General features: G+C 46.5%; 1 protein-coding gene across 6 annotated transcripts in view; it reads left to right on the forward strand.

Annotated features, from left to right (window-relative positions):
• The window catches only part of LOC147616826 (uncharacterized), a 50,448-nt gene that overhangs the window by 12,582 nt on the left and 10,693 nt on the right, over window positions 1-27,173 (forward strand). For 3 of the 6 annotated variants that reach the window (XM_086777883.1, XM_086777881.1, XM_086777882.1), the window contains 3 exons: window positions 207-404; window positions 486-1,031; window positions 1,204-1,425. In XM_086777883.1, the coding sequence (XP_086634009.1) occupies window positions 207-404; window positions 486-1,031; window positions 1,204-1,425 (966 nt within the window). The remainder of the gene's footprint in view (window positions 1-206; window positions 405-485; window positions 1,032-1,203; window positions 1,426-27,173) is intronic. The other 3 variants (XM_086777886.1, XM_086777884.1, XM_086777885.1) reach the window with 1 other exon arrangement.

Here is a 27,173-nt window from a genome sequence, read left to right on the forward strand (position 1 = left end):
AAAGGAAAAACTAACTACTCAAACCTGTCTAAATCTTGTTTTGCTCATGGCAGATGTACATAAGTTCACTGGTCTTTTTATATCAACGTATTAACGTAATAGGCCCTAACCTCGCTTTGATAAAGACCCACAAATAATGAAGGGTTTGTGGCCTAAATTAATGTCATAATAGCATAAGTATTTTCGTGTCAAAACATGGTTTACAGGATCTTCACATCATGAGGACTCATGGACATGCCATCGTTGTGGTTGGGCCTATCCAAATCCACACCCAAGTGCAAAGCATCGAAGAAAGCACAAAAACCAGTGTGGTAAAATAGAAGGGTTTGAGTTGCAACCTGAGTTACACAAGGGAGGCTCTTCGGATGAAGTCTCTTCTGATGATGAGTGTCATGCCAAAAAAGGTAACATATTTTTTCCCCCGTTGATGGAACTTTTTAGTATTAATTCTTTAAATGTAGAGCTTACTATTAGGATCTGTACAGAGCATTTGCCACCTCAATCACCACAACCATTGCAAGCCCATTATCTGGCCACCAGTCCAGCTGCAACAGGTAGCCCATTTCCATCTGTAGACCATCCTGTGGCATTCATAGAAAAAGAGATTTGCACAGATAGTGCAGCCAATGATCAACAATCCAGAGATTTTTCTATGATGGAAGACAATGCCCCCGATGGAGTAAAAGCTGATTTGCCAAACTTGCAAGGTTTTTCTGATGTCGATTCCAGAGATTGTTCTATGTTCAAAGACAATGCCCCTGATGGAGCAAAGGCTGATTTGCCAAACTTGCAAGGTTCTTCTGATGTCAAATCTGGAGATCCTGCACAAGAACTTACACCAAGTATGGCTTTTCTGAATGAACCTTTGAAGACTTTTCCAGGAGGAGAAGAAAAAGTGGGCCATGCAGTGAGTGTGGATGAAGTTAAGGTGGTTTCACATGACTCACCCCAATTGGACACTGACCAGACAAAGGAGTCGCATAAGCAGGAAAATGTTTCAAATCTGAAAGAAAGCGTGCTTACCAATCAAGGTAGTGCTCAACAATTTGGCATGATGATTTGATGTATAGTGGGACATAAGTTGCCTTTTTAATCTTTCTATGTGTGCCTCAATGGGGTTGATGTGATTATGATATAATTGCAGACCCATGCTCTTAGCTAAAGGAAACAATTTTGATGAGAGCACTGACTAGTTCATAACAGTGAATGCAGGTGGTATGAAGATTGACCAGCATGATCTTTGGACATGTCAGGATTGTGGATGGACATACCCGAATGCACATCCAAGTGCCAAGCATAGAAGGAACCATAAGAAGCACTGCAACAAAGTAAGAGGTTCAAGCCTAGGCTCAGTACAAGCGCCTTCAGTTGGTGGTGGTTCTTCAGAGGAAGTGTCCTCTGATGAAGAAAATAGTTACCTTGAATGTGAGTAGTTACATTATGCTGGTCTCAAGTGTTTTTTTTGTCTATAAAAGATGATACGCATACCTACAAAAGCTTGTATAGGATATATTTCTTAATCACCATTAGCATTTTTTATCGGTGAGGTCCTCTAGTTGTGCATTTGTTTGAATGCAAGGTGTAAATGTCACCTTCTTGATGCTAAGGGCTGTGGTATGGAGGTGCTATCCCTTCTACATAGACCTGTAATCTCAAGAAACAAACTTCATGATTGTGAGACCATGAGTTCATCCATTTTTTTTTTTCACGAACTAACTTTAGGCACTTTTCTCAACACCCCCCTTGGTGCCAGCTTGTCCACTTTTTCTTAGCTTAGAGGTTGAACGTGTCCATGTTTTCTTGGCTCAAAGGCTCAACTTGTCTTGTCTAGTATGGCTCGGATACCATGTTGGAGCCCAAGTCTTGGGAGGTCACCCATCCTAGTTGTGTTCATCATGCCAATGCACGCTTAACTGGAGGTTCCCACAAGTTGGTCTAGCCATCCAGACCCCAAAACGTTAATGTGATGGAGGACCCTCGGCCTATCCATTTTGTGGAACTCTCCTAGTGCTACGCTTTGGCACCGAGGAGGAGAAGCCGAGGAAGGAGGGGGTGGAGAGGCAGGGGGTAAAGAAGTTGATGGTGGAGAAGCTGGTGGTGGAGTTGGGGTGGCTGAGAAAGGAGGGACCTTGATGGTAAGCTCGGGATGAGAGCGAGAATCATCTGATGAGGGTTCAACGAAGTGAACATGGCAAGAAATCACCAAGGATCGCGACACCAGATCCCATAATCTGGAAGCTTTGGAATGAGAGCTATATCCGAGGAATTTGCACTTCTTGGACTCGGGATCAAATTTGGATCTCTCAGAATTAGGGATATGAACGTAGGCATCGGAGTCAAAAATCTTGAAATGAGAGACCGAAGGTTTCTGTCTAGTAAAAGCCTCCTCTGAGTCATATGAGAAACCGTCTTTGTAGGAGAATGGTTGATGATGTAAACAAGAGTGCTCATAGCTTATCCCTAGGAAAAGGGAGGAAGATCAGAAGAAAAAAGGATGGTACGGGTCATCTCCTGAACAGTCTCCTTCTTGCGTTCAACCACACCATTTTGCTGAGGAGTGTGAGGTGTGCAAAATTGATGGCTTATAACTTTTTGTGATCAAAAAATTATGCAAGGCTTTGGAGATGAATTTTCCTCCATTGTCAGAGAAGACTTGTCGAACCTTCTCTGTGTTTGCAGTCTCGACCAAAGTCACCCACTCTTGGAAGCAGGAGAAAGCTTGAGATTTGTATGCCAAGAGATAAATCCAAACTTTGCGTGAGTAATCATCAATAATATGCATAAAGTACCTGGGGCTCGGGATGCTTGCAGACAGACTGTGTGGGCCCATGTGCAAAGGAGGGTCACAGATCGTATGCGTACAGTTCTGGGTGAGCCTCTTTCAGAGGTTGAGCTTGCTGAGGCCTTGAGAGTCCTTCCGCGCCACAGTTGCCTTGGGGAGGACGGATTGACGCCTGCCTTTTTTATGCGATATTGGGACAGGCCTCCGCAGGGGCTTTCAGTATGTGTTGGACACTGGGGTGATGCCACAGAGCTTTTCAGAGGGCTTGATCTTTCTTATCCCCAAGGGGGAGGGAGTATCAGATTATATTCGGCATTGGAGACCTATTACGATCCTCAATATTGTCTACAAGGTCTTAGCAAAGGCCTTGAGTTTGAGGATCCAGCCCTTCCTGGGGGAGTTGATTCATGCTACCTAGACAGGATTCGTCAAGGAGCGTAGTATCCTTGAGAACATTTTCACCTTCTGGGAGGCGACGGCCCGAGCTAGATTTCTCGGTGAGGACCTGGTCGTGATGCTTCTCGATTTTAAGGCAGAGCAATAATTGCGGCTATTGAGCTTAAGAAAACAAGAGCTTGATACTCAAAGATCAAGGGAAGAACAGAGGGAATGGAGAGTCGAGCTCTTGCATCAGCCAGGTACAGAGGCTGATCAGGAGCTTGCTTTGGTCTAGGCGGGACGGTGAGTCAGCCCGGGCTAAGGTCGCTTGGGCAGTTATTACACTTCCGCTGGCCCAGGGGGGCTTGGGCATTATAGATCCAGTTGATCAGAGTAGAGCCTTATTGGGGAAGCTTATTGTTCGGGGGCTGCTTCCAGGCGCTGAGCCTTGGAAAGAGCTTCTTTTGCAGCGGCTGCAGGCTCGGGCTCCTCCAGCAAGGGGCACTTGGGCACCGGAGATACGATGGATCTTCATAGAGATGAGGAGGACAGGCCTCAGTAGAGGATGGGAGGACAGATTTGCCTTGAGCATCCTGCGAGCTTGGGAGTTGCTGAGACCGGGACTCTCTCAGAGACCTCCTTCTTGTGATGAGGAGTGGGCCAGATAGCCGCTCATCTGGAGCCCAGCGGTTCGCACAGAGCAAGGTCATATGCTGGGTTCTCGGCCTCGTCTTGTTAGAAGTCATCTCCTGTCCAGTTTTATACACCAGGGCCTTTGTTGTGGGTGTGCCCGCCCTTATGAGGTGTTTTTCCATTTTTCCCCACTCTCCGTATTTTTCCCCTATTTTTTCCCATTTTTCTGAGGCTTGGGAGGGCTGCCAGGTGATGCCAGGAGCACCCTATTGCTGGCCGACTGGATCTACATCAGTCGTGGGCTTCAGGGCTGCTGGCCGACTAGATTTGATCAGTCGTGGGCACTTGTTTTGCTGGCCGACTGCATTTATGCAGTCGTGGGTCTTTTCATCAGTCGTGGGCATTCCTAATGCTGGCCGACTGCCCTCTAGGGGGGTATATATAGGACCTCAGCCCCCATGCCTTATTTGTATCATATCTCGGGATCTTCTTGTGTATATAGAGCAGAGTTACACGCCTACATCTGTCGGATTGGACGGGAGCTTCCTGATGAGGCAGTTGAGCTCTTGGTTGCAGATGTCTCTTTGTGAGGCAGGATTGCGTTTCCTGTGGTTTCTGCGGCATGCGAAGGATCATGGACTCTTGTACACAGGAGGGGGATTGTTGGATGGAGTTCGACTCCACGGTTGGAGTGACTCGGTTTGGGGAGGAGATCCGGACACGAGGTGATCTACTTATGCCCCAGGAGCAGTTTTACGGAGCAGGAGGAGGTTACATTGCAGGTTTGGGCTTCCACTGGAGGAACCCATGGTCATCCAGAGGCACTTTGTTCGTGAACAGATTGTTGCTGATGACATCTTGCTGGAGTTCTGTTCGACGGAGGACAGTACGGTGGACCTCTTCACGAAGTCGCTCTCAGGATTTGCTCAGGCGGCACCCCAGCTCCCAGTGGTTGGTTACACAGCCAGGAGCTGAGAGGGGGTGTTAGAAGTCATCTCCTGTCCAGTTTTATACACCAGGGCCTTTGTTGTGGGTGTGCCCGCCCTTATGAGGTGTTTTCCCATTTTTCCCCACTCTCCGTATTTTTCCCCTATTTTTTCCCATTTTTCTGAGGCTTGGGAGGGCTGCCAGGTGATGCCAGGAGCACCCTATTGCTGGCCGACTGGATCTACATCAGTCGTGGGCTTCAGGGCTGCTGGCCGACTGGATTTGATCAGTCGTGGGCACCTGTTTTGCTGGCCGACTGCATTTATGCAGTCGTGGGTCTTTTCATCAGTCGTGGGCATTCCTGATGCTGGCCGACTGCCCTCTAGGGGGGTATATATAGGACCTCAGCCCCCATGCCTTATTTGTATCATATCTCAGGATCTTCTTGTGTATATAGAGCAGAGTTACACGCCTACATCTATCTCTCTCTTGTGCTGTTTTTCTGCCTGCGTTTTTGCTTTTGCTCTTGTGTTCCCAGATTTGGTCATCATCTCCGCTGCATATTTTGACACGTCTAGCCTGGGGACCATTGGCGGCAAGCCCAGCACGTAGTTTTGGAGACTGGCAGGCCTTCTGCAGTCTCCCAGAGAAGATCCAGGTGGAGAGGCTGAGTCACTTCAGAGGGGGGCTGATTATGAGGGATGACATTCAGGAGGCACTCAGAGAGGAGTGGTTCATGCCTCTCGAGCCAGTGGCCCTAGCGGTGGATGGGAGCCTTTATACAGTTGGAGATCTTGATTGCTGTCAGAGCTTGCACTGAGGATGGTAGATGCCTCTACTATGAGATCCAGGATGAGGGCAGACTTCAGAGAGTGGAGGTGGAGTCGCCTTTGGTTTTTTCAGAGGATACGGGTAGTGGCCGCCGCTTCTCGAAAGTGGCATATTGACCCAGACCCTGTAGAGGTGGACTCTGATTGGCGCATATGGGCTTATGCAGCGCGCCCCTTGGCCCGGCTCCAGTGGGACCCTGGCGAGTACGAGTGGCATGATCCTTATGCATCCACCAAGGCCACAGAGATCACCTTTTTCCAGTATACTGTTCGGTTGGGGGCGACATATTTTGACGGCGAGGAGATTGGTCTCTCAAGCTGCATCGGAGCATTGGCGGCTACAGGGACTCTCACAGGAGTTTCTGGAGGATTTTTGGACCAGGCTCTGGTCTAGTCGACAGGCACGCAGGATCTCGACCTTCCAGTGGTGGCTGGTCGCCCACAGGGGCTCTGCAGTTGGCACCTGGCTTGTCTACAGCGGTCTTCCGGCGGCCTGCGGCGGCCGATGCGGCCACCCTATGGAGACACAGAGACATTGCCTATGGGACTGTCCTCAGGCGCAGCAGATTTGGCTGCGGATGCTGCGCATTCTGGCCCCCCTCTCTCCAGAGGGTATGTATACGTGGGGTGCCGCTGCTTGGTCGACTTCGTCAGGGCCTGCTATGGGCTATGAGACGGAGCAGGACAGCCAGGCCATCAGATTCATTAGGGGCCAGCCTCGCCTGGTTCCTTCATCGGATTTCTCGTCCGTCGGCTGGACACAGGAGAGGGATCTACGATTGGAGCTCCTCAGCAGCCTCACCATATGGTTCACCTGGAGAGCCCGGTGTTTCAGGGCCTTTGAGGGGAGACTGGAGCCACCAGTAGAGACTGTTCGGGGGATTTGGCAGGAGTTGATCCACACTCTGCGAGGACAGTATGACCGCATCCGGGGTGACTCGGATGAGGCGATCTTGCGGTGCCAGGCCTTCCACACCATGTGACATGTAGAGAGTCTTCGACCGTAGTAATCACAACCTTAGTCTAACTAAATTGCACTTAATGATGTTTAAGAGATAGACAAATATGTGTCAATGCAATGCAGCTATATTAGATGATGAATGCGGTTACAATGCGATCTTGCGGTGCCAGGCCTTCCACACCATGTGACATGTAGAGAGTCTTCGACCGTAGTAATCACAACCTTAGTCTAACTAAATTGCACTTAATGATGTTTAAGAGATAGACAAATATGTGTCAATGCAATGCAGCTATATTAGATGATGAATGTGGTTACAATGAGATCCAAATGGATCTATACTGCTGAATATGCTGCCTATATGCTGAATATTCTGATATGCTGAATATATTGCTGTCCACTATCTTTCCCTTGTCTCCTGGGAAGGAAACACTGAAGGGATGCTTTGGAACAGATGCTATGCTGACCTGATGATGAAACGCAGATGTACTCCTGTTACCTGGGAAGGAAACGCTGAGGAGAATAGATGCGTTTACTGAAGATGAAGTACTGAATGCTGACGATGATGCGTTGCTGAATATGCTGATGCGTTGGCTGGATATGCTGCTCCCAAAGCTTCCCGGAGGAGAAACGCTGGAGAACACCCTGCTGAATGCTGCTATGATGAGCTTGAAGTGCTGAATGGAGAGGCGCCTGTATATATATGCAGGAATGCTGCTGGTCGGCCAGCATAAGTGCTGTCGGCCAGATGCAATGTCCACAACTGCTGTCGGCTGCCCCATAAATGAGCCTAAAAATATCATAAATTAAACTATGTGATGCAGATGATGTGTACACTGTTGCAGGTGCCATTCCAGCCCCATACAATGATGTACAAGTTGAATTAAATGCTTTTAATGCCTGTAAAATGCCTGATAAATCTTGATGATACTTATGATGCTAAAATGATGCCATGTCATTGTACACCTGAATGGTGTGCACGTGACACACCACTTGGCGCAGCGGCCCCTTCTATACTCTACACGCGGGTTTCCGCCGCTGGCACTACAGGCCACCTGTTTGGCTTTTCCCCCCTCCTATTGTATGATATAGCCCCTCAGTCTTTGTACTGATATTTGTATTTTTCTGCACCTAGGGAGAGTCTCCCTTGTTGCCTTGCTTGGATCTCTGCTTTGTTTTCTTATGAGCAAGAGAGGATCTTTTGTAGCCCTACGGGCGTTTTTATATAACTAATGAAAGGATCTTTTCTCGAAAAAAAAAAGAAGCAGCATGAAATCAAAGAGCCTAGATTCATCATTTAAGTAAGAGTCAAGACTCAAGACAAAGGCTGCATCTATGATGCCAAATCACATGATAATCTCAAAGTTCACTGACTAAAATCTCAATGTCAATAGTCAAATACAAAACCCAAGATTTCAAAATGAGTAGCTGGCAGGTGGTAGGTGCTAGCATCATGCATGGAAAATCAGAAATCCTAAACCACTCGCGAGTCGCTACTATGAGCTCTCGTCATCACTATCTGCATCTAAATCACTATCATGGGAGGAGTCCTCTATATCCCCCTGCCTTGCCACCATCTCCTTGGAAGAAACACTAGTATGACCATTGGTGGCAAGAGTCTCCATAGCTCGGTCACGGCCTCCTCGTCATATGTATGTGCGTGGAGTAGAGGAAGTGTCATCTGCTGCACTCATGGGTGTATCATCTGCTGCAATCAAGGGTGCACTAGTGGATACTCGTACAACTGTCCTCAATTGTGCACGAGTGACGCGTTGAAAGCGTCTCTCATCCTCCCGAAGAAAATGATAGGGCATGTCCTCATCCATACGCCTCTGGATAAATGATATGTCAATCTGCTCCACTCGCTTAAGGCCAAGCTCTAGCTTCCTAAGAACTTTAGGATCGACTTCTTTCACCTTCCACTGTAACATATCCCTTCATCATCACGGGAGTGGTGTTTGAGCCTTTAAGTAGGCAAAGGTTGGCATTTACATACACCAACCTATTAAGCTGAGATGTGCTCAACCTATAACAAATTCAAATCGTTAACTAGTTGATGTGATATAACCACATATGAAGTCCAAAATTATGATTAAATTATATTTTTATTTATTTCTTTTCTTGGTATGAATATCGGCATATATACTCCATATGCGCTTAACCGCTTTACTAGTACACTCATGAGAGAGAACTCGAAGAGCTGATGCTTGCAAAGTGAGAGTGAGACGTTTATTTATTTCCCACTACGATACAACGAACCTCCGTTGCTCCGGTCTTATGGCCACATCTCGCATGAACTGATCTCGATCATGGATGTAGAGGATAGACTTCTCTTCAATTCTACAAGATGGCATTGCTAGTTAGTTATTGCAAGAATGCGACATGTCTTAAAGATAAGTAAAGCATGAGTTATTGCAAGAATATGATATGCTTACTTTGCTTGCTCCCTCGAGAGAAAGATCCTATCCACATAGGATGTCCAACCACTCACAAGAAAGCGGTTGGACCAATGTTGTTGATCCTTGTATAAAGGATGCAACATGTAAGAAACCATGTGAATTGGTTTATGAAACCAATTCCATCTCTTGGTCCAAATCCGACGTAGATCATCCACCTGTAAATTCTTGCTGAATATAGATTTCATCTATTTGAAAATGTGAATACGATGTGATAATGCGGCAGCTACTTGCAAGTAATACTAATAGTTAAAAAAATTGCATACCTCTCATTTGAAAGACATCTACAATTTACCATACTTTCCTTGAGCCTATGCATGTAGTGGTAGAGTAAGCTCATTGTACTTCTTTCATGGTCAAATAATTTCAAAATGAAGTAAATGGTGCAATGGTTGTCTTTATAGACACCGCTTTCTCCCAAAAATTACTATCCAAGGTGTAGGAAGTAATAGTGCGGGTCTCCACTTTGCGGCTTCCTCTCCAAGCCTCCCACACTTCACTACAAAAAAGCCACCTAAGTGCATCCTTTATTTGCGTCATCCTAATTATATCATTAAGAAATTAAATCTCAAGTAAGTATTAAGATTACAAAATGAGAATTGCAATAGGAACGAACTTTCCAAAAAAGCTAGCTACTTATAGCTTACCTTTGAAGAACGAGGAAAAGATAGCCAAATCGTGTCTTTGAAGGCTTCACGAGATTGTACTTGCATATAGCTCTAAAGAGAGCTAGTGCTTGAGTCTTTCTTGTAATCAATCTAATGTGTGTGCGGCCTTATTAAGTGTAGAGTGCACCCACTCTAGCTTTGCAATGTCCTCTATCATCAAATTCAAAGAATGGGATGCACGTGGAGTCCAGACAATGGAAGGATAATGCCTCTCCACAAATTCACCCATCTTGGCAGAATTGGAGCCATTGTCTGTGATAACTTGGACCACATTTTGTGGCTCAATCTCCTCAATGGTCTGCCTAATGTGGCCATAAATCCACTCCCCAGTAATACTCAAGCCAGGATGAGATGCATTGACGACATAAATCCACTCCCTAGTAATACTCAAGCCAAGATGAGACGCCTAATGTGGCCATAAATCCACTCCCTAGTAATACTCAAGCCAGGATGAGATCAAGGTTGCAGCCGTACGTACGTACGGATCGATCTGTACCGTACGGATCCGTACGCGTACGGATCGATCCGTACGTTTATTTTTTTAAAAAACCCCCCTTTTTGATCTTCAACGTACGAATTTGGGCTTATTTCGGAATTTCGCCTGCAGTGCTCTGTTTCGCTCTGTCTCTGCACACTGTGCACATTGCAACCAGGTAATTCTCACGCTCTCTCTCGCTTATGGCCTTGGTCCCTCATGATGCATCTCTGTCTCGTACTTTACTCTCTCTCTCTCTCTCTCTCTCAACCGCGAGCGGCCAATGTACTACATGATTAATCTCGTCTCTCTCTCGCTCCCTCCCGAGTCCCTCTCCCTCTCTCTCTCTCTCTCTCTTTCCTTCTTTGGAGTATGCTCTAAGCTCTCCCTCTCTCTCTCTCTCTCTCTCTCTCTTTCTTCCTTTGGAGCATGTCTGTTTCGCTCTGTCTCTGCACACTGTGCACATTGCAACCAGGTAATTCTCACGCTCTCTCTCGCTCATGGCCTTGGTCCCTCATGATGCATCTCTGTCTCGTACTTTACTCTCTCTCTCTCTCTCTCTCTCTCTCAACCGCGAGCGGCCAATGTACTACATGATTAATCTCGTCTCTCTCTCGCTCCCTCCCGAGTCCCTCTCCCTCTCTCTCTCTCTCTCTCTTTCCTTCTTTGGAGTATGCTCTAAGCTCTCCCTCTCTCTCTCTCTCTCTCTCTCTCTTTCTTTGTGTCACACAGCTTCCAGGATCCAATATGCCGAAGCCATGCAACCCCTACTGGCAGGAGCACACCAATGTCATCCCTGTTATTAATCACATGGATCTCATGATACATCTTTCACATCATCACATGTGCCCGTGATGGCAGAGCCTGAGTATGACGACGAGGGCAATGTCCTGACAGATGGGGACTTGCTCTCTTCTGGTGCATCGTCATCATCATCATTTGATGAGGAGTTTTGACTCTTAGATCACGTTTCATTGTGGAGTCTAGACTCTGGACTAGCCCTTATGGGCCTTTTGAGGACATTTCTATGATGTAGTGTTGCAGCTTGCTATGTAGTATGTGCATTGTATTCAGTTTGTTTTGATGCATTTGCAGCCTTTTAACATGGATGAGAGTTGAGACTTTTGTTGTGTAAACACTGATTCATCAGTTTATATAGAGCTAAGAGTGGTGATTGGTGATTGAAGATTGATCTCTGATTGAAAACTGGTTTTGGTATCTGATGTTTGATTTCTGAAGTAACAAGTTTTACAACGTGCGACAAGGGTTTTGTGATTACTAATCAAATGCGTATTAGCAAAGACCTTATTAGATTGTCTTGTAGGTCTCTCTCACAATTTAAAATGTATTTGGATCTTTTTATGTTTATTTTGATATGAAATGCCGTATAGATTGATATTTTTTACAATGGTACGTATTTTTACGTACATAAAAATTTTATCTGTACGGAACAACGTACAAATACGTACCGTACATTACGTACAGTACGCACACATCAACTATGGATGAGATGCATCAACGACATGCAACAATGTGGTGCCAACACAAGATGATACGAAAACATTTATTACGTGACGGTGCCGCTGACCATAGAAAAACCATGCATTAGAGAAAGAGAAGAGATAAAAATTTACAAAGTTCAAACCTTTATGAAAGATTTTCATAAAACATTAACATGAAGCATAGTTGTGGAGTGTTTAGACTTGATAGTTTGTGACTCACCGTGTCACTCCATCCATTTGACACTATGCTGCAACCATAACGCTACCAACAAGCTCTCAATCCGATGAGCTCATCCTCAATCTGCCTCACTTGATCTATCAAGTGAGTAGTTCTCAAAGACTCAACATTCATTGGATGTAGCTCCTGCGACGGCGGCCGCCAGAAGTGCATCATAAAACTTGTGGTATGCTGGGCAACGAGCTATGTGAAAGGCAAGGTTGCATTGATAAAAGAAACGATGCTTAGCAATTCGGGTCTCTAGCTTCAACTTTGGAGCATAGAGCGTATAGTCTGAGAGAAAGAAAGATTTTATTAACGTCTTCCAAAAGACCGAACTCGGCCTATGAGACAAATCAGTGTACCTGTGTGGGGTATCCTCTGTCATCCCAACAAAATGAAAAAGTACTGAACTAAAAAAGCTGAATTTGGGTGTGCAATAAGTACAATGAGTGGGGGAGGTGATGGAGCTCTACTACTAGGAGAATGCAAAGCTATATGCATGGAGTATAAAATCATGATATGCAACCTAGCTAGCTCCATCCTGTACCATACTGGGGGTATAGAATGGTATACATCAATGAAGGGGGTGTCCACAGCTCCCTGAAGAACATGCCTGGGTGTGCTCTGAAGCGAGCCAGTCGCTCCGCACCCTCTCTGTGAAACTGAGCTCCGATCTCTGTCATCTCTCTCTAGTATAGGGGTGGTGTCCGAAAGCCAGGTGTCCTCTGTCTCCTGCGGGCTCTAAGTGTCTCTGCTCTCTGGAGAGTAATTCCGTGCTGTGTAGGGGCTGGGAGTGGGGTGGATCTCTGAAAAAATGTAATAATCTGTATTTGTCGTCCCCCCTGTGGAGCTGTGTGAGCCTGTAATGATGTCTCTCTGTGACGCTGTATGTCTAGAATGAATCTCCCTAGTATGTGCTGGTCTACTGTCTCAAAGATCTGGCGTAGGGAATGTGGCTCTCTGAATAAAATGGGATATCTCTCTTTGATGGCTGTATATGCTCTGCATCTTCATACATAATGCTCCTCACTCTCCACCTCCTCTCTGCACAATCTGCATACCCTCTCCTCTCGGGGGATCCGTGCTGCTCTGCCAGTCTCGATCTCCAATCGATGTGAGGAGACTCTAAGCTGACCAATAGCTACTCAGGAGCCGTGTGGTAAAAAGCCCTCCATGTATCTAGGCCTCTCTATAAATCCATCATCAGTGATACTCATGAAGTGATCTCTGTAGTATAGCATCTTCGGTGGAAGAGGCTGTGTAGGTGATATCCATGTCTCTCGTGTATAGAGCTGCCATAGGTCCTGTCTCAATACTCTGTTCCTCTCACTATGAGAGAGACGGATATGTGGTGCATCCTTGTCATACTGGAATGGTGGTAGATGATCCATGTCTAGGCCATGCTGTGAGAACCAATGTGTGACCTGTGCATACCATGATCCTCTGTCTCCTGCCTCAGCCAGCTGTCTAGATGCCTCAAAAGCTCTGTATGACAATCTATCCTGTGGCATCTCTCTGAATCTGTCTAGCAGGCATATAGTTTGGAATATGGGCTCTACCATCATAGGAGGCGCAGCAAACTCTGCTCGGATAATGTCATGAGGTACTGACGGTTTGCTGCGTATCATGCGTGCCATCATGAGGGCCTGTGGTCTCTCTATCTGTGTCTACCAATGGGTAGCAAGTCCTGGCGTCCATACCGCTGCTCCATACATCAGTGCCGGTGTGACTAATGTGTCAAATAGCGACCCTTTCGTCCGGGGTTCCTGAAAATGCGCCTGGTGGCACTGTCTCTCTAGCATAGCCAATGCTGCATATCCCTGTGTCAATCTGGCTTTGGCTGCTGAACCCATGGTGAAGCGCGTGGCTGCTATAGAGAAGGTAACCCCTAGGTACATGTATGATGTCACCACCTCCACCTGGCGTCTTGCGAGAGTGAATGTCAGCTGACTCCTGCCCTGTCTCGATGTATGAAAGACCATAACCTTGGTTTTCCCAAGGTTCACAGTAAGACCCCTCTGTGTGCAGAAATCATGGAGTGCATGTAGATGTTGCTGTAGACCTCCTGGAGACTCAGACACTAATACAATATCATCAGCATAAAGCATAATATGTACTGAGGTACCCGCTAGATCAACTCCATCTCCGCCTCCCCGTGTAATGAAGTCAGCCACCTCATCAATGTATAACCCAAATAGCATGGGGGAAAGTGGGCATCCTTGCTTCACACCAATGGTGCTAGCAATAGTCTCGGACATACCTCTTGGGCATCTGACTCGCCCAAAAACCTGCTCATATAATGCATAGATGCCCCATGTCATATCTGCTGGTATGCCAAGAGACTGCAGGCGCTGAAAGAGCCTCTCTCGTGGTACTGTGTCAAATGCCTTGCGGAAATCCACAAAGCAGCAATAGAGCTTTCTCATCCTCACTCTTGCCTGATCAATCATACATCTCAAAGTGAATACATGGTCCGTGGTAGAGAAAGCTCTCCTGAAGCCTGCCTGTCCTGATGAGCGTAAACTTGCTCGCTCAGCGTATAAGCTAAGCTCTTGCTCCAACACTGCACCATAGAGTTTGGCCAACACGTGGCCAATCATAACCGTCCTGTAGTTGCTCGGATCGAGCATATCCCCCGTTTTGTGGATCGGCACAATGGTGTGCATCGTTCACTCCGCAGGCAAACCCGCTGCTAGTGCCCTGTTAAACAGGTGTGCAAGAAAAGGAGCCAAAGAATCTAGTGCATATATGAGAGGCTCACCCTGTAGGTCCATATGGTCGACGTCTCGTCCATGCTGTAGGCGGCGGATAGCTTCCTTTACCATCGTGTGGGTAAAGAAGCTAGCTGTGGTAGGTCGAGGCTCCTGTGGCCGAGATATAGGTGGCTGCTGTGGGGCGTGGTATAGGCCCTCTGCATATGTGTGCCATGTCCGTGGGTCTGCAATGGGTGTCGGTGTCTGGGGCTCTCTGAAGTGCCGCCATGAGATAGGGCTATCTCTACTCATGAAGAAATGAAAGATCTCTAGCTCCTGTATCTCTGCGAAGGTCCACCTTTTGCGGCGAGTAAGTCTCCTCATCTCTCTCCTCGACTCCGTGATGGCTCCCAAGGCTCGCTGTATGTGGAGCCGTGAGTATAGGGCTCTGCACTCGTCATCATACCATCTGTTCTGGGACAGTCCTAGATCTTGCAGGCTCTCCTGAGTGGACACGATGTGGGAAGCTCTGTAATGCAGCCGTGTGTAGGAGTGATGCCAGCTGGGCTGTAATAGTATCCATAGGTGCCAGGGGATCCATGAGTAGGAGCCCATCCTCTACTCTGCCAGTGTATATGTCTGCCATGTCATGTGTGAAGTAGATGGTAGTGTGTGGCGTGGGTATGTGGGGGGTTGGTGATACTGGTGATCCGTCTAGTGAAAATGCCAAGTATGTATGATCTGCCCCAATAGGACGAGGTGGGATGGAGAATGAGGTGACAAGCTGTGATGCCTCCAAAGATCCCATAATGTAGTCCACCACCGTGCCTTCGGTCCGTGTATGACTCCCATGTGGGAAGCATGTCAGCCCTCCTGATCCCGGCCACTGTAGCATCCCGTTATAAATAACGAGACGATGCCTGGCTCCCAACTCTAGTAACTGGTCCCCATAATGTCCTCTGTCTGGTCCAGTGTCCTCTGATGCCCGACTAGCCCCTATCTCCTCTGGATCCACAGGGTGGAGGATCTCCATGTCATCATAGTCATACACCTCACATTGTCTGCTTTGTGTGTGGGCATTGAAGTCACCCGTAAGAAATACTTCCCCTAGTGTAGAATAATGCATAATCTCCTCTGACAGACAAGTGTATGGCGAGGCTCCTGTCTCCTCCTCCTGTGGCATGTCCTCTGTAATGACATAGGAGGATCCTGATGGAGGAAAGTAACATAGGGCTATGTATATAACCCTGTCCTGTGAGAGCTGTAAGCTGATCCACATGTATCTGGCCTCTGGATCTTGTGCTACCACGCTCAGTCTCCCCTGTAGCTCCCGTCTGAATAGAACTGCTACTCCCCCTGACCCTTTCGAGGTACCCTGGCGTGTGGTCCTCCTATATGCTGACTCCCACTGGAATCCCTCTACTTGAGGTAGCCCTCTCTCTGGGCTCTGATGTGTCTCTGTCAGAAGTATGATGTCTCTCCCCACCATAACATGCTCCAGTCGTCCAGGCTGCACCCATAGTGAATCATTACAGTTCCATACTGCCATGTGTATCTCTGTCAGTGGCCTGGTCTGTGTCCCATAGGCCCCAAACCGCTAATCAATGGGCCGGCCATCAATGATGACCCGACCATCTCGATAGAAGGCCTTCTTGCCTTCTCTCCTCGCGTGTAAGACTCGTGGCATGCAAGCTCTCCTATGCTCTAGCTGCATCCTCGTGAGATCATCATCCAAGAAAATAGGAGCTCCCTCTAAGCCTCGTAGTATGACCCTCTTCCTCATGAAGGTGACCCTCTCCGTCTCTCCTGCAATCTGTAGGATGAGGGCTCGCTTGCGTGTTGAGTCTTTCCCGGCTCTCCATGCTTTGGTGAAGGGGAGAGGGTCCTCTTCCCTGTAGCCTAGCTTCATGCATAGAAGCTGTCCATCTTTCTCGGGAGTGGAGTTGGGTGTCTCGGCTATACCTGTGACTCGAATGTTGAGGCGGCGGGCATACCTCATCTTCTCCTCCTCAATGGTGGTGTGAATGATTTGATGTTCTTTCCTTTGAGACTCCTCCCTCACTTCTTTGCGGATGTTCTTCTTCACCACCTCAACCCATCTTGACTGCTTGGCTTCGAGTTTTCCCTCCATGTCCTTTGTGATCTCTTCTTTGATGGCCGTGAGAATGTTCTCATTGATCTCCCCTTCTTCCTTCTCGGTGTTCTTGACGGCTACCAGTTCCACTTTCAATGCACTCACCTCCTCCTTGAGTGCTGTGTTCTCTTGTTCAAGGCCCGTGACCCGTGCTTCGAGGGCCATGATGTGCTGATGTAGTTTGTTCTCCACCTCATTGAGGTTGGAATCGGATGTCTTCTTATTCTCCTTGATTAGTGCCTTCATTGCCGTCTCGAGGGCCTCGAGTTTCTCTTGGAGACTCGGGGCCATTCCTCGAGATTGAGGAGAGAGAGAGTTATGTTGCTGCCTTGGGGGCCTGAGCAAGGGTGGGTGGTTGGCTAGACCTTGGAGGAGCTGGAACTTTCAACATATCTTATTGAAAAAATTCCTAGGATTCTGGTTGGATTGAAACTTTCCAATAAAATAACCACAGCTCAAGCACAGCTTTATCCACCAACACGAGAACACAATCTTATGACCCTCAAGTTATTGGATTTATTAGGTCAACCAACACTCACGGTTGATCCTAAAAGAATTCCCTTTACACAAGACTGGAACATGTCATGTTTAGGGTACTTTGAACATACAATGTATATTGAAACTAACTTCCTTACTTTAAGTTTTTTGTGGTTGAGTATGTGTTGGAAGCAGATTTGATCTTGCGGTATAAATGGACTATTGTTGCCTAAGCACCACTGTGCTTTGCTAGCGATAGAGTTATCATGATGGTCAACGACAAAAGGTTGACAATACCATATTGCACGGAAGAGGATCCAACTTTAATGGATTCCTATAATGTTGAACACAAAAGGTTACAAGTCTCTTCCACAAAAGCCCCTCTACACAATGACCTACCATCTGCATTAACGACCGACTCCGATAAAACATCTATTCCTTCAATCCCATCCTCACCAACAAAGTTCGCTGCCAAAACCTCATAATCAACAGCTATTCTTGAAGAAGTCCCCTCCCCCCCCCCCCCCCAATTGCACGGAAGAGGATCCAACTTTGGATTCCTATAATGTTGAACACAAAAGGTTACAAGCCTCTTCCACAAAAGCCCCTCTACACAATGACCTACCATCTGCATTAACGACCGACTCCGATAAAACATCTATTCCTTCAATCCCATCCTCACCAACGAAGTTTGCTGCCAAAACCTCATAATCAACAGCTATTCCTGAAGAAGTCCCCTACCCCCCCCCCCCCCCCCCCCCCCCCCCCGTGCGTAACCATCTATCTCTAACAAGGAACTTAAAGGAAAAGCCCCGGAGCCTATGCCTCTTCATCGACAAACCTCACCAAAGGAGACAACCACATGCTTGAAAGCCTCATCATCGACAGCCACTCCACAAGAGACTCTAGCGTGATTATCATCAACAAAGCCCATGAGTCTCAAACCTATAGCCTCAGCGCCAACTAACGTGAAGGTGGTCCCAAAACCTTCCACTTCCACCAAAAAGAAAACTCCACCAAGACAGTCAAGATCAAGGTATCTTAATGGTATCAAGATGTGGGTGGAGAGCAGTTACTGGTAGCACAAGGCTACTACGAAGGCGCCAATCAAATTTGGGTGTCTCGACAGTCAATGCCTCTTCCTCAACACAGCACTTAGAGGCCAAGAAAAAAGAAAGGTACTCTACAACACTGTCCACAAAAGCCTATGCGAGTTCCTCAAAGAACTCCACAAGTGTGAGTACCAAAAAGATTACTGCAAGCACAAGGTTACTACCAAGGAAATACCAACGCTTGGATTTCCAAGTGCATTACAAAGCCCTCTAAGCTTGCACAAAGTAGGAAACCTCAGCACCAAGCACATCAGCCACCACCAATTGTGCATGTGCTTGAACAAGGATACTATGATGGTAATCCCATCATATGGTTGCGAAAATCGAACAACGTGAAGAAAGCCTCACCATCGACTTCAACCCCAACAGCTTCAAGCAAAGCTCTACAAGAATGGAGGCCTAAGCAACACTAAGCAAGTTACTCTACCACTCTCGTGCATTCAATACCTACACAAGAGCTTGTGTGTTAGACCAACCCCAATGGTAACCAACCAGCATCTTACTTATTGTCTCGACAACGTTTGAGCCAAAAATTCAAGAATCAATTCCCACGTCCGCAATGGAGACTTATGAGCGCATCAGAGACAAACTCACAATGCTCTTTTCACCTCTCTGGATGTGAAGTGTAAGTGCAGAAGCTACGCGACAGACATAAGAACCTATTCTCTCAAAAAGGAGAGTAGCCACAAGAATCTGTTGCTCGCAAGGTGGTAATAAACACACACACACACACACACACACACACACACACACACATACGCATAAGGGAGTCTTACATATGGCCTATTAAACAATTCTCAAGGATCTTAAATAAACATTTCATTTTTGTTAAGCTTATAGTTTTCTATTCTTTTGGCTATGATAACGTAGCAGCTGCTCCATGAGTACATATCCAAAGCCTCACAATCGACAACTTCCAGGTACATCTCTGGATGGGGGAGCGATGTTGAACGAAAGCCTGGTCAATGGTACAACCCATCGCTTGGAATTTTCCTTCAAATTACAAACCTCTCCAAACGACGCTACCATCTTCACAAATCAATGATCTTCAATCCTTATTGAAGATATCTATATTAGTCTCGTAAGTCGACGTAATTCTTTCAATCCTCACCAATGAGTGGTTACTTCAACAAAAAGCATCAGCTTAATAAGAGTCTATATGACTCACTTCTTGTACTTCATGTATATCTACTTCATAAGAGCACTTAAATATACAAAAAAACATAAAAAGTACATGGGAAGAAGCATGCAGGAACATGTGCTGCTCAACAACATTTGAGAAGAATCGTGCCACACAAAAGAGACATTATCGAAGGCCAATTTCTTCAAATGATGAATGTCGCTTCAAATGAATCAAATTAGGAACTGAGAATCACCATCTTGTTCTGATGATTATGTCTACGTTCTTCTGGATCCTTCCCTCTCTTCTTATCCATTATTAACATCTCTTAGCGTCCCCACTAACACAAATCACATGTAACATTGCTTATGATTGTCAAAAACAAAGTGAGAGAAAAAAAAACATGCTCATACAAATATAAAAATGCAATCATTCGTAAAAAATCCCACCTCTCACATCAACAGAAGGACTGACACTCTGAGGTCCACGGCCACTGCCAACGACACGGTGACCAAGCTCCCAAATGGACTTGGAAGCTCTCAAGCTCCATAAGGCCCACAAGGAGGAAGACCATCTCAAATGTTAGCTAGAGGCTCTCATGCTCCAAAAGGCTCAGCAAGAAGAGGGTAGTTTGGCTCAGCTCTAGAAGGAGAGAAGAGCTCAAGACTCAACAGGACGCCAAGAGAACAGTTTGGTGTGGCATCTGTCAAGTTGTCGGTCACACTCCACATGAGTGTCCAAGGAGGCGACGTGTATAGGAGATGGAGCTCTGCAAGAGACGAGCACATGAACACACATTGAAGCACACACAGAGAGAAGCATGAGAGGAGCTCGATGTTTGCTGGATAGATGTGCATTTATAATGATAAGGAGTGAAGTACAAACTTGTAATAATGTGATAAATAGAATTCCCAATAAACCAATAATCTTTTCATTCACTAACTAGCTTTTTTTATTCCTTCCGGAGGGACAAAGATCATTGAGCGTCCATTCTCCCCACACAAAGGTCTTCAACGCGATCACAAGGACGCCATCATGCTGAGCTCACCACGAGGATGACCCACAAGAGTCTTACACCAGGTTAGTTCCAATATCAAATGTCGGAACCAAGTCTGATGCTCTCAAAATCAAGTACCCAAGGTATTGGCAAGGCGAAAAAGTTGCACCAATAACAATTTGAAACTTTTCTTCACAAAGGAGGCACAAGTTCAGCGGCGTCGTTGCTTTGGTGGAGGCAGCGGCCTTACTGAGATGACACTGGCTGGGTGGCGCACGGTGCTGCATAGGGTGGCGTAAGCATTTGCTGGCGTTGCTGGTTGAAGTAGTGCAGGCAGCGTTTGGTGGCGACAACAGTTGAGGCGGCTGTGAGTGGCAGCTGAGAGGCGGCTCACGACAGCGGCCCAGTCGCACAGGGAGGTGCAAAGCAAGGTGGCGCACTAGTGGCTGAGGCAGGCGGAGTAGCAGACACAAGGCGTTGTAGAAACAGGGCAGTGATGTACAGAGAGGTGCTTCTGGTAGCTGTTTGCGGTGGTTTCAGGGCGGTGCAGGGAGGTGGAGCAAGGGCGGGGGTTGGCGCTGCAAGGGTGGCTGTTGTTGGCGGTGGTGGAGGAGATGGGTGGCACGAGGAAGTAGAGAGAGAAGGTTCTCTTGCTTTTCTCAAGGTTTATCTCCACCAAGGTATTAGCTCCAAAAATTTCTCTATGCTTCACCACGGAGGTACAAGCTTCTTATATACTTGACGGGGGTCCATGCTTTTGCCTTGCCTTGCTTTTGCTTTGCCTCTTGCTTTTGTTTTATTTTCTTGCTTTTGCTTTTGTTTTATTAAATATTACTAATAGTCAAAGTTCTTGATTTGTGCTTGTACAATCTTTAGGGCCTTGCTTTTTGGCCCTGGAGTTGCTTTTTGAAAAAGTGGCTTTTAGCTTTTTGATCCAGTTCGATGTCCTCTTCCAATGGTGCCTTTAGCTTTTGGTCAACATAGTTTGATTTTTTGCTTTTTCTTACTTTTTGACCTATGATGGTGCTTTTTCCTGTGCAAACCTAAGGATCCCTGTTTCCATGTGTCCATCAACCTGACCAAGTGTTTGGGCATGAATTTCATCATGCGAAAAGAGCTTGGAGGACCAAATAGTTACAAAAATAAATGACTTTGCACAGTACACCACACTAGGGGCCAGAAGATGGGTTGACAACCCTCCCCCTCCCCTCCCTCCCCTTATGGTTAGATTACCGAAAAGGAGTCTGTTTCAAATACAACTTTATGGGTGCCCAGGGATTCTCCAATGGCTAGCATCTAATTCTTCTAGTACAAGATGAAAACTGCAGGCATATGCTCACTTATAACAAGGCTACATGTGAACATGGCTTAACCAAGGGTACTTTTTTCCATGTGGTTTTTTCCCTTGGATATCAAGTGTGACAGGACACTATCCATTCAACTTTTGTACTTGGATATTATATGGATGTGACTCACATGCAAGAGTTGACTTGCATTTGTGATCAACCACACACTTTGTGTCTTGCTCTCTCTCTCTCTCTCTCTCTCTCACTCACATGTTCATTTTGTCCTTTTTTTTTCTGGAAATCCAGAAGACATTGACAGTTGTACATTGGTTTGTCTCATAGGTCAAGTTCGGCCTCTAGTAGACATTAATACAGCTTTCTTTCTTTCTTTCTCCATGATGAGTTTCCATGGACAGTTTTGTATCACCCCAGTGAGAGAGCTATATATATGTTTTCTTTCTGTTTTATTTTCCATTCCATGATGAGATATGCCATTGACATTGTTGTATCACTTGGGTCTCATAGGCCCATTGGGTCTTTAGTAGACGCTTAATATATCTTTCTTTCTTTCTTTCTTTCTCTCTCCCTGTGAGCCTTCTATTTTTGCACCTAATCCTAATTTGGAGGAAACCCTATTTTGTGTGTGAGTGTCTGAGTCCAATGGTTGGTATTAGAGCCTTGTTGCCCTCCTTCCACACACGTAGCTCTCGTCCGGCTGCTACTCCTTCCATTGAGTGCCTCACCTTTGGTGCCCTGGCTCCGTCTGTGATTGCATGTTCTGGCGCTCTATCTCTCCCCGTGTGTGTGCGCCGCCCGCTCGGCCAAGCTCCGCCCGCATTCCGCCTTCACGACCGGCAGCACTAGTGCCACGAGGTCCGCTTCCGGCCATCCAAATGGCGGCGCTGTCTCCACAACTGGCACCACACGGCGGAGCTCAGCCACACTTGTGGATTATGTGGCAGGCGATGGAATTATGAGAAAACTCGAACACCCTTCCATCTGTTGGTTGCCGGCCGTCTTCGTCCGTTGGTTGCCGTCCGCCACCGTCGCTGGATCTTACCAAGCAAGGTTTTGTCGGAGAGTCACCGTTCAACCCGGCTCCTCCCCGTTGCTTACTCTATGCCCAATTTGGCGGCTGCTCCTCCCGTCAACCCTCTTCTGTGGAGACTCCCGCTCGCGAGCCGCTAGCTCTCTGCCTATCCATATGTGGTCTGGCCAGCAGCCCGTGACCAATCCGTTTGCAGTCCCGTTTGTGGCCCTCGGCAATACCCTAATTCAATTTCACTTGCAGCACTCCCGAACGTGAAGCTGGCTCCCTCACCTATTTTGTATACTCCTTGCACTCGACAGCTCCCATGTGTACCACTTTGTATTAAATGCGTACTCCAATGACTCCGAATTGCAGGTATAAATCACTAAAATATACAAGTTACAGTTTGCTTAATTTGCAGGTACAGAAATTTGGGTCTTTTCTCATATCGCATCGAATTGTTCATGGAAGTCAAAGTATATTCCACTTGGCATAAACATGATCGATGATGATGAAGAAGAATATCCCTATTACGAGTATTCCAACTTCTAAGGTAATATATTCATTTCATTTGATTGGGGCATTGTGTGTGGTGACGACACATGCCCACTTACCATACAACCAGCAACGCCTCGAAGGGGAGGTGCTCAAAGAGCTCCTGAAGTAGAACTTGCTCCCACACACAAGAGCAGAAGCGATGGGAATCTAGGGATGCACATGCCATCTCCTTGATAGCTCTTTTTGTGAAAAGGTCTATTATTCCACACATTTGGTCCTGCAAGACATCGACGCTTGCATGGGACATTTTGGAAGCAATGTATCAGGTACGCAACAAGGCAAGAGTTGCCTACTTGAAGAGGCAATTGGATATTCTATGGATGAGGGTAACTCCATGTCAGATCACCTCATCAAAGTGAAAGATTTGCAAGAACAATTGCTCAACATTGATGAGGTTATCCCAGACAGATAGCTGGTCACCAACACTCCAAATTTTTAAGCATCCTCCTATTTGGGCTTTCACACCTCTCTCAACCTCTCTATGAGAGGAGATGCTAATCCCGTCACTTTTGAAGAGCTGGTGGGTTTACTTTTGCAGGAAGAGCAAACCTATCTAGAAACCGTGGTGGAGACAAGGCATTTTTATAGCCAAGAGCTTTAAGCATGGGGGACACCAGTCCAGTAAGGCTGGTCATGGACAGCCCTCTTCTGGTGGTGAAAAGTCTGACAAAGGGGATGCAAACAAGCCTAAAAAGAAGGGCAAATGTCACTATTGCCATAAGCCTGGCCACTACATCAATGAATGTAGAAAGCGGATTGCAAAAGAGAAGAAGAAAGATGTAGGCAATGCAATAGCAGACTCTTTTGATGACAAAGCAGAGCAAGCAGCTAAACGTAATTCAGGAAGAGTATACTTTTTTGGTCACATGCACTAGAGACACACCAAGTGCTTCAAGGAATGATATGTCTTGCATTGCATCTGGCAGATAGCATGTATCATGGTATTTTGATAGTGGTGATTGAGCCACATCACTTCATGTAAAGATATATTTTAGCACTTGGTTTATGCTTCTAATGAATGCACTGTATCATGTGCAGATCATACCACTTATCCAGTAAAGGGAATTGGCGATGTCATACTTGTTGCAGCCAATGGTGCAGATATATGTATGACGACAATAGTGTTGTATGTTCTAGGGATAAAGAAAAATCTGCTCTTCGTCTCAGCCATAAACGACCAAGGTTTAAAGGTTGAATTTAAAGATGCAAAGTGTTTGGTGAAAGACCCATCAAAGGGTTATGCGATAGTCACTTTCGGAACACGATACAATGGCTTGTATAAGTTGGATAGCTATGACAAGCGTACTTATGATGCACATAGAGTGGCTGCCCACACTCCTGCTAGCATGATGCAAAGCTTTGGCATGCTGGTTTTGGGCATGTAAATTTTCAGAGTTTGATGCTTTTGCAGAAGCATCATATGGTTGATAATATGCTGCCTCTTGAGTCTCCAACAAGACATGTATGTGAGGGGTGTATTTTGGGAAAGATGCATCGTAAACCATTCCCTAGGGATGGAGCTGTTAGAGCTGAAAATAAATTACAGCTCATACACAGTGATGTATGTGGTCCAATGCGTACACCATCCATAGGGAGGCATCTTTATTTTGTCACATTCATTGATGACTACTCAAGGTTTTATAGGGTTTACCCCTTGAAAGCGAAAGCAGAGGTGTTTACATGCTTTCGACAGTTTGTAGTAATGGCTGAAAATATGTGTGGATGTAAAGTCCAAACACTCCGCTCAGATAGAGGTGGAGCATATCAAATGCATTCAAGGATTATATGCTTCAAAAGGGCATCAAACACCAATGTGCTGTGCCTTATACACCACAGCAGAATGGTGTAGCTGAGAGGAAAAATAGATCTCTCGTGGAGATGGTAAGATGCATGGTGAAGCATAGAAGTTGCCTCACAATTTTGGATGGAAGCTATAATGTGTGCAACTCATGTGTTGAACAGGTGTCCAACGAAAGCTTTGAAGACCGTAACACCATTTGACAACAGAAAGCCAAAAGTGGATTATATGTGTACATTTGGGTGTTTGGCATATGCACATGTGCTAGAACAACTTAGAACAAAGCTAGATGATAAAGGCATTTTTGTGGACTATAGCAATGAGAGCAAAGGATACTGTCTTTATAATCCAGCAACATGCTGGATTTTTGTTAGTAGAGATGTGGTATTCGTTGAAAATTAGGTTTAGCCCAACCACAGCTTGTATAAAAGTCATCATATAGGCATACAAGACATGTTTGATGGGCTATTACCCATTGCAATTAGGGGGGGATTCAGATCAGCCAGCCCCTACACAGGAAAACCCTCATGTAGAACAGCCGGCAATTCAGCCCCCTTCTATGGAAGAAGTTTTAGATCTTGTCAGGGAAGAGTAAACAGCCATAGTCACAGCCAAGTCGGTGCCAAGATGGTTGCTAAAAACTTTGCAAGATAGCAAACTTACAACTCCATTGACATGTAGAACAAGGGCTAGTTCCAGCCATGCATTGAATATGCATCATGGGGAGTCTGCATTCGCCATGGGTGGTCTCTTTGATTCAGAAGAGCCTTCTTCTTATGAAGAAACACAAGAGAATAAGCACTCGATGTAAGCCATGCAGGATGAAATCTCTTCTATCATGAAGAACAATACTTGGGATCTTGTGGACTTGCGGAAAGGCAAGAATGTCATTGGAACAAAGTGGGTGTACACATAGTAGCACGAAACGGCGTTTCCGCCCTTTGGAAACGGTTCGGGCGTTTCTGGAAACGGCAGGCCGGCGGAAACGCCGTTTCCGTGCATTTTTTTTTTCAGGTTTAACGGGGGGGGGGGGGGGGGGGCGCGTGCGTTTTTTCCATTTCGCTCTCCTTTCCTGCGGCGCTGCGCTTCTTCGAACCTTGCGGCTATTCACCACAAAGGGCCAAGGCTCAAGGCCAAGGCCCTAAGGCTCAAGCCTTTGCCCCCAGTGCCCCCCACAAGGCCCCAAGGCCTGTACTCTGCAGGCAGCCTGCTCTCCAATCTCACAGGTGGCTGCCGGGCAGCCCATTCTTCAAGGCTTCAAGGGCCAAGGCTCAAGCCCAACTTCCAAGCCTCCAAGGGCAAGTGTTCTCGAGGGTAAGTGCTTTCAACTTCAAGTCTCACTATGCCTACAGATCCCTATTGGCAGTATGCAACAAAAGGGGATGGATATGTTGGAGGTGGGGGTTCCCGCAAGTGGAAATGTAATTTTTGTGGATATGAAAAAACAGGTTCAGTGACCCGGGTAAAAGACCATTTGGGGCATGTCCCAGGCAGAGATGTCGCTTTATGTCAAAATGTGCCGCCCGATGTATTGGCATCACTTGAGGGTTGGAGAAAGCAACGCCTTGGTTTGGATGTTGGTGAGCAACATATGGCAGCACATGCAACAGGTGAAGCATCCTCGAGCCAAGTGGCCTCTTCAAAGAGGACTAGAGTTGAGAGCCAGACAGATGTATCTTCGAGTGTGGGTGAGGGCCCTAGTGCAAAGAGGACACCTTTACCTAGTGTGGAAGTGCCTGCAAAGGGTTCATTGCAAAGAGCAAGCATTACAGCAGGCTTGCAAAAGCAAGCCATGAAGGAGGCAACAAGGGAGGTCACGCGCTTGTTTATACGGTGTGCTATCTCTTTCAATGTGGCTCGCATCATACAATGGAAGAAGACCATGCGGGCCGTTAGCCGCATTGGCTGTGAGTGGGAGGGTCCCTCGGCTGAGACAATCCGCACACGAGAATTAAAGAAGGAGAAACTCAACGTAGAAGGCCAGCTTGAGTTTTTGAAAGAAACATGGAAGAAATATGGCTGCACTATCTTATGTGATGGATGGTCAGATGTACGCAAGAGGAATGTGTATAATGTGCTTATCTCCTCTTGCAAAGGCACCATGTTTTACAAGGCCATTGATGCATCGACTGCGGGTCT

Source organism: Cibotium barometz, chromosome 38 (genome assembly GCF_041138505.1).
Source record: "Cibotium barometz isolate CiBa-2024 chromosome 38, ASM4113850v1, whole genome shotgun sequence".
Lineage (NCBI taxonomy): Eukaryota > Viridiplantae > Streptophyta > Polypodiopsida > Cyatheales > Cibotiaceae > Cibotium > Cibotium barometz.